This window comes from Dermacentor variabilis, chromosome 4 (genome assembly GCF_050947875.1).
Source record: "Dermacentor variabilis isolate Ectoservices chromosome 4, ASM5094787v1, whole genome shotgun sequence".
NCBI lineage: Eukaryota > Metazoa > Arthropoda > Arachnida > Ixodida > Ixodidae > Dermacentor > Dermacentor variabilis.
The window spans coordinates 60741084-60760473 of NC_134571.1; the positions used below are offsets into that span (position 1 = coordinate 60741084).

The following is a 19390-nucleotide window of genomic DNA, read 5'->3' on the forward strand; positions in this document are numbered from 1 at the left end:
GAAATTCAAAATAGGTATTCGGACCCTTCAGATGCAATTTTCTCGTAAACTAAGTCTCTTCTTGGCGCGAAGCAAGTGTTGCAAAGTTTCTGGAATAGTTGAGTAGTTAAGCACTAGTGACAGAGTTTAACTGAGGAGTGCGTTCGTCATCGGGCAAATGCTTGAATGTCCCGGAGGAGTCTCAATTTCTCGATTATTAAGGCCCTGTTCACAATAATACTGACGCCTTAGGGATTCTCGAGCACTAATCTATCACTTTAGTTTGACTTAGTATTTCCCTTTAGTGTCCCTTTAAGTGGTGGTACCCTTCTTTCGTGCTTCAACTACATTTATGCATAGGGTTATGCATAGTCTCGTAGATTTCTCATTTGCATTCTTTGCCAGTTGATCTGTTATCACCCGTTGAGTTTCCACTCTTGTATGGATTTGTATAGGCATATTTAAGTAGCAAGCAGGAATCTTTTAGTGACTGTATCAAAGCACATTGATGTTTCTATTCACAGACAGCGGAATTCTGGGCTCCTTCGGCACTCAGCCACCTCTGGGCACAACAGGAGGCAAGTTTGTCTATTTTGCCATAACATGCACTTTTTGTGCAGTGAGGCCATATCCTGTGTTAAACAGCTTCTGAACTGAGATCTGAAATGTTGCAAAATACTACATGTTTGGCATTTGCAAGTAAGAAACTTGCAAATTGGCACCGACAAACTTGATGATGCTATCATTATATTTTCATAACTTATCGCCTTTTAAAAATAGTAAGTTGCTTAAAAAAGTTAAGATACCATTGCTCTCTATCATTGGCTCTTTGCCAAATTATTTTTTTTTTCATTTTGCTCTTTGAATCATTATTGTTGGTACTGACTTAGTGTGATATATATAACATTTTGCTGAATACATCTTCAAGATGGCCAGTGGGCAGTTACTGTCACTTGCAATGCACTTTAACAATTAAACAATTAAAGCCATTCGTAGCAGTATGAGGATTGGTACAAGTAAGCAATGTGAAAACTGAACAGTCAAGTTCTACTCTTGACAGCTTGAATGGACAAGAAGGTTGGGCCATCTATGCAGCGGCTGTGGATATGGTAGAAATATGGTATTAGGTATCGCCTAAGAGCACTCTTAGTGTACGCTTTGTACCTTAATACTGTTCTTTCTGCCAACGATTGTTTCAAGAGTCTCCAATTTTTCGCCCTGTCATAAGAAATAGTAAGGAAAAAAAAAGAAAAGGCACTCACTGCTCCTTGTTGATGCATTGCCCTGCTCTATACCATGCTTTCTGTTCTCTGAAATGCAGGTTTTGGAAGCTCGACTTTCTTTGGCACCCCTGGTGGCCTTGGAACGTCGTCAATTTTCGGAGCGACCAGCCCGTTTAAACCATTAGGTAAATAGCGGTAAGAGTGTGTTTCATTAGTCGTGCGGCCTTGCACTTTCTCCTCCGTGTGACGCCAGGCTGTCTGTCTGCACCAAGAGCCTCCGCTGCACGAGGTGACATCTCTCTCATTCCTGTGCCGTCCTTGCAGTGCAGCATGTCACTTTGACTATGGGCCATAGCAGCCCAGTGTAATATGCCTGGTTGCTCCTGATAAGCTCACATTTGCAACTCATGACCTTCCTAAGTCAGAAATGCTACAAACTTTAAGTTAGCATGGTAGATATAACTCTTGTAGACTAGCAGAGAAGTTGGTCTTACCATGAGTGAAAGCGTGATGACCCAGTAAGGGCTGAAAAACGAAAGACTGGTGCTGATGCTCTCTTCACTTTCCTGCACAAGATTCCTTAACATCATATATATTTACAGCTTCGCACGGGGAAGCCAAAATGAAGTCAAGCCCGTGCTTGACTTCATTTAAATGACGCCTGTTGTGAACGCACCAAAGGAAACGCAATGAGCGTCTTGGGCGTGTTCGCACCAGGCACCATTTATATCAAGTCAAGCATGGGATTCAAGTTGAGATGCATTTCTGAATAAGGGGGGGAGGAGGGGGTAAGTCTGTTTAAAGGCCCAGCTGCTTTTTCTTAATGTTATAAACATGGTTAGTTGAACAATGATGTCATGAATATCTGAGTTGAATATTCTACCTGTACTTGCAGGAAGGAGCCTACAGTTTCATTCAAAAGACCCCCTACATTTTCTAGTTTTAATTCATATTTCTTCTAATTTTCTTTCTAATTCATAAAATCGTTGCCACTTTTCGTGGATATTTCTACACATTTTTAAACATGATTACCATTGACCAAGTTTCTTTATATGTTGTGATTAAGCAATTCCTCTGGGAGAAGCAGAAAAAGTGACACGTCATCACAACTAAGCCGGTAGGGCCATCTGGTGGTGGCAAACAAAACCAATGTGGCCTCCATGATCAGGTAGCACAGCGGAAGGTTGTGCGACATCTGAGGGTCATTCCGACACAAAAGCTTGGTGCAGTATTAGAGGAACATTTCACGCATCGTTCTGCAGAGACACGGCAGTGCAACTTTGAGTGCAGTAGGAACAAGGAAGAGAGAGGAGGGCTGTGAGGGCATGTTGGTGATGCCCAATAAATATTCTTGGTGCTGAAAGTGCACCTGTAGCTCTGCCTCCACAAGTGGTTTTAAAAAGGATATTGCATGTGAGGAGCCTAGTGACTTATAGTTTAGCAGCACAATGACTATGTAGAAGATTCTGGGGTAGCTTCTTGTACCTAAACAGTCATGAAATCTTGTGGGAACATCGCCAGCTTGAACATCTTTGTACAAGCGCTGTCACTACTTTCTCGCTTGGTGGTTATACTATGAGTGAAGTAAGTGCGGGCTCTCTTGAGCACTGGGGTCATTACTACCTGTGTGGGATTGTGATGCGTGGCACATTCATGCAGCAATATGGGAAAAGCTGTTGGAGCTGCCAGTGGTGTAGCTGCTTCTGACTGGGCACTTGGAGACATGAAACATTAACTTACTAGCACTTACTGAGCTTGCTTTTGTGACCTGGTGTGTGCTTCTGACCTACTTGTGCAGTACTTGTCAAAGAGGCCAACTGTCAGCAAAATTGAGAAAAGTGTAAAGGAATTGAAGTGCAGGAGGATGTTAATGTTAAATATGTTGAGGTCGGACATCAATGAGAGAAAGTATAAGAGAACAGTAACATGCCGCTTGCTGCTCTGAACGTCACTGGCGGTATGTTGTATTTTGTTCTGCCAGCTTTCACCTAATTTCTACCTCACCTCAAAAGAAGTGTAATATTGATACCTGCACACAATTACCATGCAGTGATTCCTTTATGCTTGCCTTCATTTTATCGATTTTTGGTTTCTTCAGCAGCTTACCTCACTTAATCAGCCTTTCATTTCCTTTTTACCTCAGTGCATAACAGCTGAGATATGTAATATTGGTGGCTTCTCTGAAATTGAAATGTGCTATACTCACGGACAACTTTCTGTTGCTATGAAGAGAAAGCTACGTAGGCAAAGCGCGCACAAGTGAGAATGCTTCTGAGAAGAGTCCTGCATTTTCATCTACATTAGTTTAAGTTGGGGAAGAGAAAACAAACACCTTGTTAGCAACAGTCAGATAAGGCAAAACACACCACTGAACGTAAAACTTATTTTGTAGCTCTGCCCTTCCGTGTCTGAGTAAATGTGAAACCATCGCATGTGGAAGCTGCATCGATTTACTGTCTGTTCCGAGCAACCAAAAGCACTGTCAAACACTCGCGGACTACTTGGCGCGGTAACGCATGTGCAGAAACTCCACCTCCAGTAGCTTTCCCTTCATAGCCACAGAAAGTTGTCCACGAGTATGGTACCATATAGACTCGTGTAAGGGCTGCACTCGTGTCAAGGCCACAACCCCAACTTGGAAGCCCAAAATTTTGAAGAAACAAAAAATATTCCATTCGTGAAGCAATTGCGTTCATTGCCCCAACGCAGTGCGCGTGCATCGGCAAATTTTCGGGCACTTCATACTTCCGTGTGCCGCTACTCAGCAGGGAGAGCTGCGCATTTTCCTCTGATGCAATGGTGCATCTGGCGATCCGGTGTGCACAGTAGTCACCCGCTGCGCTGGCACCATTTTGACGAAAAGGTTTGGTCCTGTGTAGGGGCCGCACCTTGTCAAAATTGTTGAAAAGAAATGCAGACCCTACGCGAGTTTATGCGGTACTACAGTGATGCGCACTAAATGCATCATTCATGTAGAAACCTCTATACCCCATTTCATATGTGGCAGGCAAGACTGTAAAGGCTGGAGATCACTGCTCACATTCGCAGCCAAAAAATAGTGTGTTACATTTTAAAAGAACGATATAACGTGCCATCTAATACGGTGTAACATTCAGACTCGTACCTTGATGACACAAAATATGATGCAGTCAATTACAAGAAGGTGTCGTAGATCTGAAAGCTTTTACCACGAAACAAGTGTTGCGATGCGTGTCTGCGACCAGCGACCACAGCGCACCACTTGCAAAGCACTGTGTGTTGCATGTGAAAGTACAAAGGTGCACAAATAATATGTAATTTGATGTAACCTTATGTCAGGAAGTTGTGATGTATGAAGTACCAAGTTATTTCATAAAGAGCGTCGCGTAGCAAAAACAACAGCTCTGCAAAACATGCAAAATGAGACTTAGATGGCTGCGCTACTCGTGTAGCTTCCTCAGTGCTGCCTGCTAAGTATTAAAACGGAGTACAGTGAAACCTCATTAAACCGTAGTTGGCCGAGCTAGGAAAAGGTACCTACTAAACGGTAGTACAGTTGAACCTCGCTACAACGAAACTGACGGGGCGCGCGAAAAATTTCGTTAAAGCGAAATTTCGTTGAGGCGAAAACAGGCCAAAAACACTGTCAGGTTGGACCACATAGTCCCAAAACATCATTTATTTCCAAAGAAGTCGGTCAGCTTCTTCTGCTTCTTTTTTTTTGCCACGAGTGCAGTGGCGCGGCTTTCGCACTCGGTGAACAGTTGCATCGCGACGTCGTCATCGTGAGCACCGAAAAATCTGCGGATCACATCAAAAGCATCCATCACTTTTATTGCAGGTGGTGGCGCTAAGTCCTCCGCGTCGCTGTCATCATCCGATGATGCGTCGTTGTGGCGAACGCCCTCAATTATAGCTTCGTCACTCAGCTCCTCGTGAGCTAGCACTTCACTGTCAACAGCGATGTAGTCGCCGATGTGAACATCGGCCGGCACATCTCCGGAGTCCTGAAGGGCTGCCCATGCCGCATTGGCCTCTGTGGAGGGTGGAGCAATTGTACTGCAGCCTTCCTCGTCCGACGTGGAGTTCGCTGCCAGTTGAGCATCGGAGTGAAAGCCGGCGTGCACAAAACAGTTGTAGATGATACTGCGACTGGTTGCCGTCCACGCTGCTGAGACCATCTGTACAGCCATGTACAAATCCACTTCGATTGCCCGACCGGTGTCGATGTTTAACACCAGCCGCTGAATCAGTCGCTGTCGATAAGCGCTTTTAACGCTATTGATGATACCTTGATCCAGCGGCTGGATTAAAGCCGTGCAATTCGGCGGGAAGAATCTTACTTCCACGCTTTGAAGCTGAACGTCTTCAACGTTATGCGCTGAGCAATTGTCGATGAGCAAACAAACCTTACGTTTCTTTGCCGTCATGTCACGGTCGAAAGCGGTTAGCCACTCTTTGAAAACGGCCCGTGTCATCCAAGACTTCTTATTGGCAACATATTTGACGGGCAGGCTCTTGCCACCTTTGAAGCACCGCGGCTTCGCACTTTTGCCTATCACCAGTGGGCAGCGCTTGTCAGACCCGTCCATGTTGCAGCACAGGAGCACAGTCACACGCTTTTTGCTATGCTTCCCTCCGCTGCATGGCTGGCCCTTCATGTGAAGCGTCTTGGAGGGGAGGAGCTCGAAGAAAAGTCCCGTTTCATCGGCATTGTATATGTCTGATGTGGCATATTTCTCCATTAATTCCGGCACAGTAGCTGATGCCCAAGCAGATGCAGCGTCGGCGTCTGATGAGGCCGACTCCCCACACAGCACTTTAGCGACGATTTCATGCCTGGCCTTAAAACGGGTCAGCCACCCTGAGCTGGCTTTGAAATCATTGATGCCCAGCATACAGGCATAGCCAAGTGCCTTTTGCTGCAACATGTTTCCGCTGACCGGCATCTTCTTTGCGCGCACGTCGAGGAACCACGTGTACAGAGCCTTCTCAAGGTCCTCATGAGCCGCTTGCGTCAGCTTTTTCCGCTTCGCGGATGTCCCCGAAGAAAGAGCTTGCGCTATCGCGTCTTTCGACTTCAAGATCGTTGACAGCGTGCTCTGTGAGATGCCGAAGTCCGCTGCAACATCTCCCTTTTTCCTGCCACTGGATGCCGCGCTGATAATCCGTGCCTTCTCTTCAAGCGAGAGGAACTTCCGCTTTCTAGATGAAGTCGCCATGCTCGCATTCATTACAGCGCACTAGCAGCACAAGCACGAGTGAAAAAAACTAGGGCAAACGCGCTGCTGTTGCCAGGCTGCTGCGTCCTTTGGCAACGGATTGGTTGCGGCTCTGAATTGGATTGGAAGAAAACGGGAGCTTGCCCCCGCGCCTTGTCGCAAGGCAGCCAGCCCGATAGTCATCAACACCAAGCTATGGCGGTGATCATGTGCGTTTCAGTGAGTGGATTAGTTTGGTCCAGCGAATGTTTAGCGAAACAAAGCAGCGCGGGCCTATGGAAGTACATAGATGGGCGGCGATATGCTTGTTTTATTGTAAGATATATTTTTAAATCGAGCTTCGCATAGCAAAAATTTCGTTGAAGCGGAAACGCGCCCCAAAAATGGTTCGTTGTGATGAGAAATTTGTTCCATTACTTTGTATAGCGAGCTGACGGGGAATTGGAAATATTTCGTTGAAGCGAAAATTTCGTTGAAGCGACGTTCGTTGTAGCGGGGTTCGACTGTACTGCTTAACCGAAATAGCATGAGATCGCCCACTTACCTGTCAAAAACGGGACTCGAAGAGAGTGCGATGAAAAGGGAAACGTAGTATTTATTCACTTCCCACAACAAAAGTGTTATTTTCGTTTGATGCCACAGCGGCCTAACAGCAATGACCGCAGCCTCAAACTTACTGAAGCTGCGAGCCAGCTTTTCAGCCAGCCCCCCCTCCTTGGCAAACACTCGCACGGCAGATTCCTCGTTGGCATTGCATATTCTCCGTGCACGGGCGCGGTAGTGCTGCAGATGTCGCGGTGCGCATATTTCATTGCGGTGTGTTGTTATTGTCGCAAAGACTGCATCCGTGAGGCTGACATAATGCGCAGCTTCTGCCGCTGTCGGGCCTGAATCGCCTGTACTGTCGCTTTCCGTGTCGTTCTCATCACTGTCGCTAGGCAACACTTCGGCAACAACAGTGGCAACGATGGTGAAAAGTAAAACCACGTAGCCAACATCTCTTCGCGGTTGCAGCAGCGTTGCCGAGGGACTGCTTCGCATTCCAAATGCCACACACCATAGTCAACAGTAGATCCCTGTCGCGTGCCAGCACCGACTTCTTCGTGTCACGTTTGATAGCATAAACGATGTCTAATTTTTATTCAATGCTGAGCACCCGGCGTCTTTTTTATCCAAGCTTTGGTACGACGCCACAATGCTCTCTGGCACAGCACCGAAATGGTGTTGATGTGGCTTCATGCACAAACGCACGGGGCGCTCGGAGGCCGTTGTTCTTATCCATGGTTCCGATCTCTGAGGCTTGTTGTTCTGCCGGGGCGACCCGATGGAGATGACGCACCGCCGTGTTTGCGCAACAAGAAGGGGGAACACTACGCGTTAACCAATACGTACGCAATAAGCTGGTACAGTTTATGCGGATACCAAACACATTATGTTAAATGGCTGCTAAGTTGGGGATTTGATTTTACTAATTTTAAAACGAAACTGCTGTTCAAGCGGGTACGGTTCAATGAGGTTTTAATGTACAGCTTTCCAGCCTAGTTCCATGTGATAAGTACACCAAAGTACTGGTGATGCAACCATATCCATGACAGTGAATTCATGACTAACGACAGTGAAGCAGCTGATGCGTAAATTTTTCAACTCTGGGAGGTTTTTCTAGTGCATCAATTTTTAAAACATTTAGTCTATTTTTTAATATTTAAAGTATTTTTTTTTTCACTTCATGCAGTGTGCTTGTGCTAACAATTCAGCTTGTGTAGTTGAAATGAATTGTAATAGCTTTCCTTGTAAAGTTCTCAATGCAAACTGTGTTTATCTCACATTTCTGATTGGAGATTGCTTAAATCTATTTTACAGGCACTGATACCTATGGTTCTTCAGCAAATCAGACGTTCCAGCTCCAAAAGCCTCCACCTGGAAATAAACGGGGCAAGAAATAGTATACGCTGATATAAAAGCTATAATTTTTTTACATGCCATTGCTGATGTGCCTTTACACTTGGAGGAGATTTACTCAATAAATATGATGCGAATTCGTGTTTTGTTAACTTATCTACTGTGTGAAAATACTTCGTTCTGTACTGCCACACAAAGAAATACAGTGAAACTTCTCTTGAACAAACTTCATTGGATCTCAATATAAGCTGCTGTCTCATGAAACATAAATGCTTGGAAATGCTATCATACTGGGAATTTTGTAACAATTGTGTCATTTGAGAAGTTCATTCAAATGATAAATATTGAAGTGGTATCCCATCTTTTTTGTGCCTCTCAAGGGCTAAGTGTACATAAGAGGAATAATTCGTTGTAGCTGGAACAAGTTTTCCTTACAGGTTTGACACTTTACCTTGTGACACCAAATAGCTTCAAGTTCACCTGGAGAGTTGAAGACCAAACAATGCTGTTCGTTTTAATTATTGACCCTTTTCATAATCATAAAGTTAGCTTTCCTGCAAGTTAATTTGTTGAATGAATGGTAGCATAGTCCTCTTTGCAAACAGCGTGAACAAGCACAGTTTGCTTGTATTATGACATGGAAAATGCAGACGTTATTGTTGTGATGAAACTACAAACAAGATACAAACCCGAGCATGTGCAGATGATTATATGCATGCATGCGAAAAGTTTTCATTCATGTTCTTGAATGGGTTTTCATTGTTTTTATGATGTTTGTATGTGTGCATATGTAAACCTCTAATTCATGTTCTTGAATGTGCTTTCATCATTTTCTTTTTAAAATTTTTGTGGATTTTCTTTTGGGAGTAGCAGCCAGGATTACCTTGATTTCTGTTGCCGCGTTCCTGGCATTGTTTTGTTGCATTTCCTGCTGTTACATTCCTTTTCTCTCTTAGTTATTTATTCCATTCTGCTTTATTGCTTATGACATATATTGCTTATGCTACTTACATCTGCTACTACGTTTTGTATATTTTTTATAGCCCTCCCCCCCCCCTCACTGTATGCCAGGTAGGTGCAGTAGGTAAAAAAAAATAAATATAATTCTGTAATTAGGCAAATTCGCAGTGCGGAGAAGCGCACTTGCGAACTACGGTATTTGCACGATTCTAATGCACACCTTTATTGGTTAAAAAGTGGTTTGAAATTTGCACACGCGTTACAATCTAATTCTACACAAAATCAAAAACGAAACTGATTGCCATTAAAAAAAAGCTCCATGCTAGGTAGTTAGCCACACTTCCGTCGAACAGACATCGTTGTTTTTTCTGCCTTGGTTTGCGGTCAACATTCTGCAGTTTGCTGTGCGCATGCCATTTTAAATGTGTTAGATGAAATTGAAGATTACTTTCTGGGGTTTCTGGGGTTGGTAGACAGCGATAAGGAGGTGTCATCGAACTCTATTTGCGACTAGCCGCTAAGATTCAGCTGTGTGTTTGTCTGTGTGCCTTTGTATGTCCCATAAAATTGTTTCAACACGGTGCTTGTCGACTCGGGTTTCGTTATTTGATGTGTGCGGTAGAATTGGTACCAAGTAATTTTTTTTAAATATTTGGGTGGTAACATAACTGTACGTTACAAAAAAGGTGCGGTAGAATAGTGCAGGTACGGTATGAAAAAAAGTTTATGAACTATGGCAATATTTAACATTACTTTTGTTACAACCTTCGGGGGACCAACGAAATTGACCATATCGTCTTGCAGGTTGAATGAAAATAACCACAATGAACACTCAAACACACTGTTCCTTTATTTGGCAGCATTAACACAAACCTAATCCGCACCATGTCGTTATGGGTTCAAAGTACAAAACGTACACCTAAATTTAACATGAACCTGGTTTTGTAAGAAATCTAGCATGTAGAAAGAACCGCTTGCCATTCTGTCCCAAGTGCTTTTCCCATCATTCCACATTTAAAATAATGTTTCTTTGATTAGGCTTTAAGATTGTCACGTAGCTTTTATTTTTATTTCTGTCCTCCATGTCGCCATCCTATCTATGAAAAAGAACTTGTTCTGTCACCATCTTGTACTGCACTGGCCTTTTGTGGCTGCACAAGATGCCATATACTAGAGGGGCACTTGCTTGAAACAGGTTTATTCAGACAAGTTCTTGAAGCAGGCCAGATTAACAACAGTAAACTTGCAGGAAATTTACTTTTCAAATGCAGTGTCCATTACCCTACATTTCAAGCATGCAACAGATCTGTCACACACTATCTGTGAGGATGTGTTTGGCCTTTGGATCGGCTGGTGGCGACAACTTCACCGTCCCCGCTACATGACGCATGGAAGTCCCACTGTTCCGAATTGCCATGCCAGCACACTTCGCACGCTTTCACTTACACACTTGCTAGAAAGCAACTATGGATCCACACTCCACTTCTCTGACAGGACGAGTATGTCTATTTTGAGCATCAGGTAATGAGTTTTGATGCTGGGAGTGTTAGCATGATGACTGGATGTTGAGTGAATGAAGGGACATGTCTTGGTTTCCCAGCGTTGCATTGCAACTAACCTCCACTTTCAGCTGCTCTGTTACCAACCTTCTCTTAACGATGATAATTTCCATCAGAAATGGCACAGGCTATGGGGGATAGGCCAAGTACCATTTGGTATTATAACAGAAATGAAGGTATGTGGGGAAACAATAAATCAAAGTAATGTGTAGTACTGTAGACATATGCAGCCTTGAACAAAGAATAAGTACCTCTTCACTTCCTTGTTGCTGACTCCTTCCTTCAATTGTTGCGTTTCGTTGCCCCGGGCTGCCTACATCATGGATTGTGGATAATGGGTAATGGGCATTTGTGTTGACGGCAAGACAATATTTAACAATCTCATGCTGACATTTTTTGTATTTGTTTACTAGAATTTTCATTTCTGGCCTGCATCGCTCGCAAAAAAAAAAAAGAAACTAAACATTGTTAGTGACATGGAAGGAAAGCTACCGGCCTTTTGGTTGGATACGGTTTCACCAATACTTATCTAAGAAACAAGGGCTCGCTGCAAAGTGTGCCATGTGCATAATAAATGACCTTGAACGTCTTCCTTTAATGCAATCTTGTGAAAAGAACGGAGCTATTGTAGGTTGCTCAAACTAACGCACCTTTCTTGAAGATCTTCAGTGAAGCAGGCCTTTGAACATTGACCAGTTACAAATTTCTGCCTTTATTTTTGTCGCTTACGAAGCCCTCAGAAAAGGTACTTGGCTTGTACACATCACCTATGCAAAACATGAAAACTTTTTTTTAAATTGACAGTTATGCAAGTATCCTTACGTGATATGAATGCAAAAGCACGACATGAATTGAAGGTGATGCATGAAGCATCACCTTCAATTGCAACTCTACCTGAATCCACTTTGCTCTAATTTGTACTCGTCCTAATTCATGTTAATCTACATTAATCCATGTCACTCTACCTTAAAGGGCAACTCTGGCGATTTTTCGATGCCCACTGATCATTATAAAATTTTGAATGTGCGTTCTCTTTTGCACTCTGATTATCTGTGCCAAACAATATGGCCGCAAGTCATTTAGTTTTCCTGAAAATGAATTTGATTGCATTCCCGACTCGTGACTTTTTACTGGACACCCTGAATTTGTGATGCTGCCACTGTTGCTGAAATAGCCGCTGTCTAGTTAGGAAAATCTAAAAGCTTCCTGTTTCGTCAGGAGAGATCATCAGCTTCGCCTCTTTGCCGTTAATGCTGCGTGTATTGCTCGTTTAGCAGGCGTTCTGCGTGTTTACATTATGGTAGTGTTGGATCTGACGTAATCAACTCATTGTGACGTCACATGAAGCAGCTACCTGTTTCGATTTCGGTATGTCGTTGATTGGTTATTTAAAATTCTTGATGAATTTCTAAGCAAATTGAACCACCCTACCGGTGACAGGACTGTCAATGCCAATATCTTAATATGGTTAAAAAAATGCAGGAATTGCCCTTCATGCACCTTAATTCACTTTAATACACATTAAACCACGCTGATTATTTTTCCTGGCACTTGTTGCGGACAATGCTGGCTTTTCTGCTTCACAAGACATATTCATTCATTCAAATAACATTATTCAGTGCCCTGCGGTTTGGTGGGGTGGGCCTGGACCCTGCCTAGGTTTCGGCCAAGGGTTGTTGGCCCGTGGCGGCTTCCTCGGCTCACTGGATGGCACACACAGGATGCAATGGTCCAACTTAAACATCAAATTATAAGATAACACAAGTCACAACACCAAAGCTAGCCTAGGATTGGACCTAAAGAAAGCTTTTGGCAGTGTCACCCACGAAACAATGCTAAACAGAATAAATGAGCTAGGCCTAGGCCAGCAAGTATACAGTTATATACGAGACTTCCTTACTAACAGAAAGGCACACATTAAGATAGGAGACCTTAACTCCAAAGAACTACAGATCGGAAGCGTAGGTACGCCCCAAGGTTCAGTAATATCACCGATGCTGTTTAACCAGGCCCTTATCAGATTACCAGCAAAGCTACAGGAAATCGATGGCCACAATCACATCATCTACGTTGACGATATCACCCTCTGGATGAGCGATGGCAACGATGGACAGGTTGAAAATACATTACAATGTGCAATAGAAGCAGTTGAACAATACCTAGCAGGAACTGGACTGACGTGTTCGGCAGAGAAATCTGAGCTCCTCATTTATGTACCATCACAACGTGGCCGAAAACCACGCAACTACGAGGAACGAAAAAATCCGCAAATTCACCTAACTATAGGAGATGGTAATACCCAAGGTTGACAAGATCAGAGTATTGGGCCTCATCATTGAAAGTAACGGCTACAATGGAGAGACCATACGCAAATTAGACAATATAACATCTCAAATCATGTGGCTACTTAAAGGAATAGCCAACAAACATTAAACTAGTCCAAGCATTCGTAATAAGTAGAATAGTATATGTGGCATTGTACCTACGATGGTACACGTCAGAAAAATACAAATTAGACTGCTTAATCAGAAAAATCTACAAGCAAGCAATTGGACTCTCCATCACCACTAGCAACGATAGACTACTGCAGCTAGGTCTCCACAATACACTGGATGAGCTAATCGAGGCACAACGAATAGCACCATACGAACGCTTGTCTAAAACTAAAACAGTTAGGCAAATATTGGATCGCTTAGGTATAAGGTATCTTACCCAACATGGCATCAAAGTAGATATGCCCAGACACATCAGAGACGTGATAACCATCCCTCCAATACCAAAGAATATGCGTACTACCCGCCATCAGGGTAGACGGGAAAGCAGAGCACGCAATATAAAGAAGAAATTTGGTAACAGCCAGGACACCACATTTGTAGACGCAGCTAGATACAGACACAAGCGCACCTACACAGCAGTGGTGATAAATTATAAGGAAAAATGCACGGTGAGCGTTACAGTCAACACGCTACATGCAGAAACCGCAGAGGAAATAGCTATCTTGCTAGCCATAGCACAAACACAAGCAGGCATAATCACCAGTGATTCCCAGACGGCCATACGAAACTTCGCCAACGGTCGAATCTCCCCAGAGGCACTACGACTCCTAAAATGAGCTAATAACCGCGACAAAAGTGTCGATCTCATATGGACACTCGCTCACACAGTACCAGACGATAGCAATGAGGCGGCGCACCACATGGCTCGAGAGCTTACGGACCGAGCCTCGGTTAGCCCCGCCTCACCGACTACCGACGAGTTGGAGTGGGAAGATCGAATGACCAGATTTCATGAAATTACCTAGCACCATAGATTGCAGAGGCGTACATTCCTGCCGCCGCACCCAAAATTAAGCAAAAGTCAGTCTGTCGAATGGCAGCAGTTACAGAGCAGATCCTATCCGAGTCCAGCTATCATACACCAAATACACCCAGATGACGGACAAGTGCAGACATTGCGACACTAGAGCCACCCTGGAGCATATCCTATGGGAACGTACGGCTGTAGTACAGGATAACGGTGATGCAGCCTCAATCAGCGACAGCCTCCGCGCGCGCTAGGAGTCTGCGTTGCTCAGCTCAGACCAGCAGCACAAGACATATGATGCTTTTGCATTAAAAAAAAAAAGAATGTCAGTGGCAGTGAACATAATGTGACCAAGCACCTGCTCGTAAATGTGCAAATGAACTCATAAACTGAGGCCGAGATTAAGGACGTCAAGCCTGTGTCTGCACAGCCTGAAACTTGCGCCCATCACCACCACTTGGCAAGCTTGCATTATTAATGCGAAGGCATTATATGTCCCACGAGGCAGAAAAGCTCGTGATGTCCGCCACAAGTGGTACCCAGAATCAATGTGACATCATTGGCGTCCTGTATGACATCAGTAGTAATACAGAAGATAGTAAATGGAATAACTATGCTAATTAGTAGTAATTGTGGGTAATTTGCAACAAAGTGAAGTTAGAACAAGTTAGAGTAAGGCGACTTAATCTGAAGTAAAGTGAAAGACAGTGAATTAAAGTGGATTAAGGCGAATTAAGGTTGGTAAAAATTAGAGCAAGAAGGATTAAAGTGGATTAAGATTAGTACAAGTTGGAGCAAGGTGGCTATGGCATCACCCGCTGCGGTGGCTTAGTGGCTATGGCGTTGGGCTGCTAAGCACAAGGTTGCGGGATTTAATCCCGGCCACGGCGGCTGCATTTCGATGGGGGAGAAATGCGAAAACACCTGTGTACTTATATTTAGGTGCACCTTAAAGAACCCCAGGTGGTCCAAATTTCTGGAGTCGCCCCAATATGGCGTGTCTCATAATCAGATCATGGTCTTGGCATTTAAAACCCCATAACTTTTTTTTTTAATTTGCCGTCACATATCATGAACATAACCAATTAGAATTCGTTTTGCTTTTACATTACAATGATATAAGGACACTTAAGTGACTGTCGATTTGCTTTGAACATCAGCTTTTCAGGTTACGACAACTGCAGCAACAAAAGGACGTTTTTGCTTTTATAAGATACCCGGTGAAGCCGCACCACAACCCGATCGTACAAAAAAGTTGGGCGAGGTATTACATGAAAAGAGGCGAGGGGGGCGGGGGCCAGGCATTTCTTTTCGAGATTCTCGAAGCAAGACCAACCTTTTTTGCGCCTATGAATTGCAGCAAATATGCTGATTCACAGTACACCAGCCAGCCGCTCGTCTTATACGCGCGGCGGTTATCAGATCAGCCATTCCCGATTCGACTCTAACCAGCTCTACTGGTGGGGTAGTCATTCCGTCAATGTCAATCTGCAAGACGTTCAAGATCAGCCACGTCACAACATCGACAGGGTCCGAACTTTCCGCCCTCCGTAGCGCAGTACGTGCTATATGTGCAGCAAGTCACCCGGGCTTTATTCTGTGACTGAAAGCCAGCCTTGCAATCGCTCTAATCAGCTCTGCAGTGCGCTGCGGCCCACATGAACAATTGGTAGCAGAGATACGATTACGCTACCATCAAGCAGTGGACAGAGGCCGCGACATTGTATTTCAGGAGCTACTGGTACACTGCAACATTACTGGCAATGAAAGTGCCGCCAAAACTGCTCGTAAGGCCCATGGTGAATGGGAAAGCACCTCGGTACCATTGTCGAGAACCTATGCAGCTCGGCACTTCGGCGGTCTTGCCCATATTACTTTAAGGAAATGGAACGCGCCGGAGTTCACGAACCGGCACCTATATGCCATGGACCCGCATATGAAATTACAACTTTTACCTGGTTATAACCGACGGGAAGAAACGTTGCTGTGCCACCTGCGAGTACGAGTTCCACAAGCGCCTACTCATTCCTAATTGGAATGACGGACAGTCCCAACTGCAGCACATGTGGTGTCGAAGAGACGATCAAACATCTGTGTGACTGCCCCACATACGAAGATGACAGGAGTGCCCTTCGGATAGCTTTGGGGCCCTTACACGACAAGCCATTCACAGAGGAGATCTTGGGCACGTGGTCTCGTGCGTCCGTTATGTGCAAGGCCACAAAGGCACTGGTGCGGTTCTTGAAATGCACCAGCCTGTATGACCGCCTGTGAGACTCTGCAATCTACGCTTGTGGTGTAACAGTGCAAACTGTGAGCTTCTTTCTTCCTTCTCTTTCAATCCCCTTTCTCCCTTCTCCCAGTGCAGGATAGCCTACTGGGCTTAGCCTGGTTAACCTCCCTGCCTTTCGCATATGACTTGTCTCTCGATTCGTGCTCGGCGGTGAAAGGTGATGATGCGGTACTGTCTGCACAGTTAGCAACGTGGTATTTTTCAATCACGGCATACATGACCAGCGCCACGGAAGCGCAAGCACTGCATCGGGCGCCCCGTGCAACTACGAGAGCCAGTTCACCGCTGTTTGGATCCGACTGCTGGTACGATCTGTTGGGAACTCGGCGCTGACGCCCGTGGTTGTACCTGGGTCGCAAGCCCCAAGGGTAGCGTTGGCCTGGCGGCCTGGGGTACAACTGCAAGCATCCGAAGGTCCCGGCAAAGCATGAGTCGACAGGTAACAACGAAACAACTTGTTTATTTTAACATCGCAAAGAGTTGGTGGTCAGGTTTGACCGAAGTAGAGAGACGGGAGAGCACTTCACTCAACGGAAGAAATCGGAGCCCTCCTCTGGCGTCCGGGGGCAGCTGTTTTTATACTCTCGCAGTTGAGGGCAAGAAGGAACCCCTCAAAAGACGAGCACGTGAATGTACAATGGGCTAATGGTGACGCACACTGTCGTAGCGATGCCGTAGCACCATGTCGTGGCGCTGCGCACGATCTCGTAGCACCTGGTCGTGGCGCTGCGCAGCACACTGTCGTGGCGCTGCGCAGCATACTGTCGTGGCGCTGCGCAGCACACTGTCGTGGCGCTGCCGGTCGGACACAAAGACTGTAACGAGAAGATGGTCCCTGCTTTGGCATCGCCTGTTTCGGGCACAATGACTGGAACGAGATCCCTGCTTTGGCATCGCCTGTTTCGGGCCCAATAATTGGAAGGAGATCCCTGCTTTGGCCTCGCCTGTTTCGGGCACAATGACTGGAACGAAATCCCTAGGCGGTCGCATCGCCGCAGACGCGCCTGGAAACACCTGGCGATGAGTGTTGCGGTGACGACGATCGGGCCAAAATGTCCGCCGCCCCGCCGCCGTCGCGCCGGCAAAACCACGTGTCGCAGGCGAAACGCAACAGACCGCCCCGCCGGGGAAAGGAGATCCCGATGGACAGGGGACTGCATCCGCTGTCCGGAGGGATGTCGCTCGATGATGCTCATAACCGAAGTCGGGCGTCCCTTGACGTTTCTTGAGCGCAGCGCACAGAGAAGGCCTCGTTCTCTCGTTCAGGTTCGCACGGGACACTGCAAAGTGACTTCGGGAGAGTTCACATTTTTGTTCTCGTTCCCGGCAAGCGTTAGAACTACGCTGAAAACTCAACCGCTCAGTCAGCAAGCACGGCACAACCCTCACTAAGCCCTGCCAGGCTCTTTCCCCTTTTTATACCACTGCCTAGTTCCTTACAGTAGTCTAGCATCACTCAGAACGCGTCCACAAATTGAAAAATTGCACTAGAAAGCATATCATCACTTTGAAACACTAAACAAAAGCAATATGTTAAAAAAAATCCTGCCTCAGGAAGAAAAACATCAGTAACAAACAATTTTGAGGCTGATTCCTACGTTAGGGGCTTCGACTTAAGCCATCGGCGTTACCGTTGAGACTCCCCTTTTTGTAACGCACCTCAAAGGAATATTGTTGTAAAGCGAGGCTCCAGCGCAGGAGGCGGCCATTTTTGGGAGAGATGGTCTGCAGCCATTGGAGAGGGCAGTGATCTGTCTCAATGATAAACCTCGAGCCGGCTAGATAGCATGACAATTTCTGAACGGCCCACACGAGACATGCACACTCTTTCTCGGTGGCGCTATACGCCTGCTCACGACTGGTCAGCTTACGACTAGCATACAGGACGGGGTGTTCTACTTCTCCATTTTCCCGTTGGCACAGTACAACGCCCATGCCTCGCTCACTAGCATCGCACTGAACAATGAACCCTTTTGTATAGTCTGGCGATCGTAGCACAGGCTGGCTTGTTAGGGCACTCTTTAGGGCGCTAAAAGCTCTTTCCTTTGTCTCGTCCCAGACGACTGTTTGAGGCTCTGTCTTTCTTAGAGCATCCGTCAGGGGAGCCGCGATATCAGAGTACCTAGGGATGTACCTCTGATAGTAGCCGGCGACACCTAAGAACGACCGAATATCGGTCTTTGTGCGCGGTTGCGGAAAGTCTCGCACAGCGGCCACTTTTATTTCAGAGGGGCGGCGACGACCCTGACCAATCACGTGACCGAGGTAGACAACCTCGGCCTGTGCTAACTGGCACTTAGGAGCCTTTACTGTCAAGCCTGCTTCGCGCAGGCGGGTTAGCACTGCCCGCAAGTGTGTCATATGCTCAGACCAGGATGCGGAGAATATCGCTACGTCGTCTAGATACGGTAAAGCGAATTCTTGCTGTCCCCGCAACACTTTATCCATGAGACTTGAAAAACAGTATGGCGCGTTCTTCAAACCAAAACTCAACACTTTAGGACGGAATGTTCCCATTGGTGAAATGAACGCCGCATACCTACTAGCCTCTTCTGTAAGTGGAACCTGCCAATAACCCCTGACAAGATCTAGGGTGGAAATAAACTGAGCGCTACTAACTTTCTCAAGGCGCTCCTCGATGTTAGGGATCGGATAAATTTGATCCTTAGTGATGGAATTAAGCCTGCGGTAGTCGACGCAAGGACGAGGTTCCTTGCCCGGTACCTCAACTAAAATCAAAGGGGAGGTATAATCACTCTCACCTGCCTCAATAACACCGAGCTGTAGCATTTTCTTTACCTCAGCCTCCATAATATCGCTCTGGCGGGGTGACACCCGATACGCCTTGGATCGTACTGGCTCTGTGGAGGTAAGTTCTATATCATGAGTAAGTACAGAAGTCCTACCAGGCCTCTCAGAGAACAGACCTTGAAACTCTTGTAATAGCTGGTGTAGTTCGGTTTTCTGCTCGGG

At 45.7% G+C, this 19390-nt stretch overlaps 1 protein-coding gene across 3 annotated transcripts in view; it reads left to right on the forward strand.

Moving 5' to 3' along the window:
* LOC142579243 (uncharacterized) overlaps nt 1–8458 on the forward strand; it is a 39213-nt gene extending 30755 nt beyond the window's left edge. For 2 of the 3 annotated variants that reach the window (XM_075689253.1, XM_075689254.1), the window contains 3 exons: nt 504–557; nt 1301–1387; nt 8264–8458. In XM_075689253.1, coding sequence (XP_075545368.1) covers nt 504–557; nt 1301–1387; nt 8264–8346 — 224 coding nt within the window. In that variant the 3' untranslated portion in view covers nt 8347–8458. Of the gene's footprint in view, nt 1–503; nt 558–1300; nt 1398–8263 lie in introns of all 3 variants that reach the window. The other variant, XM_075689256.1, reaches the window with a different exon arrangement.
* Nucleotides 8459–19390: the final 10932 nt, after the last annotated feature.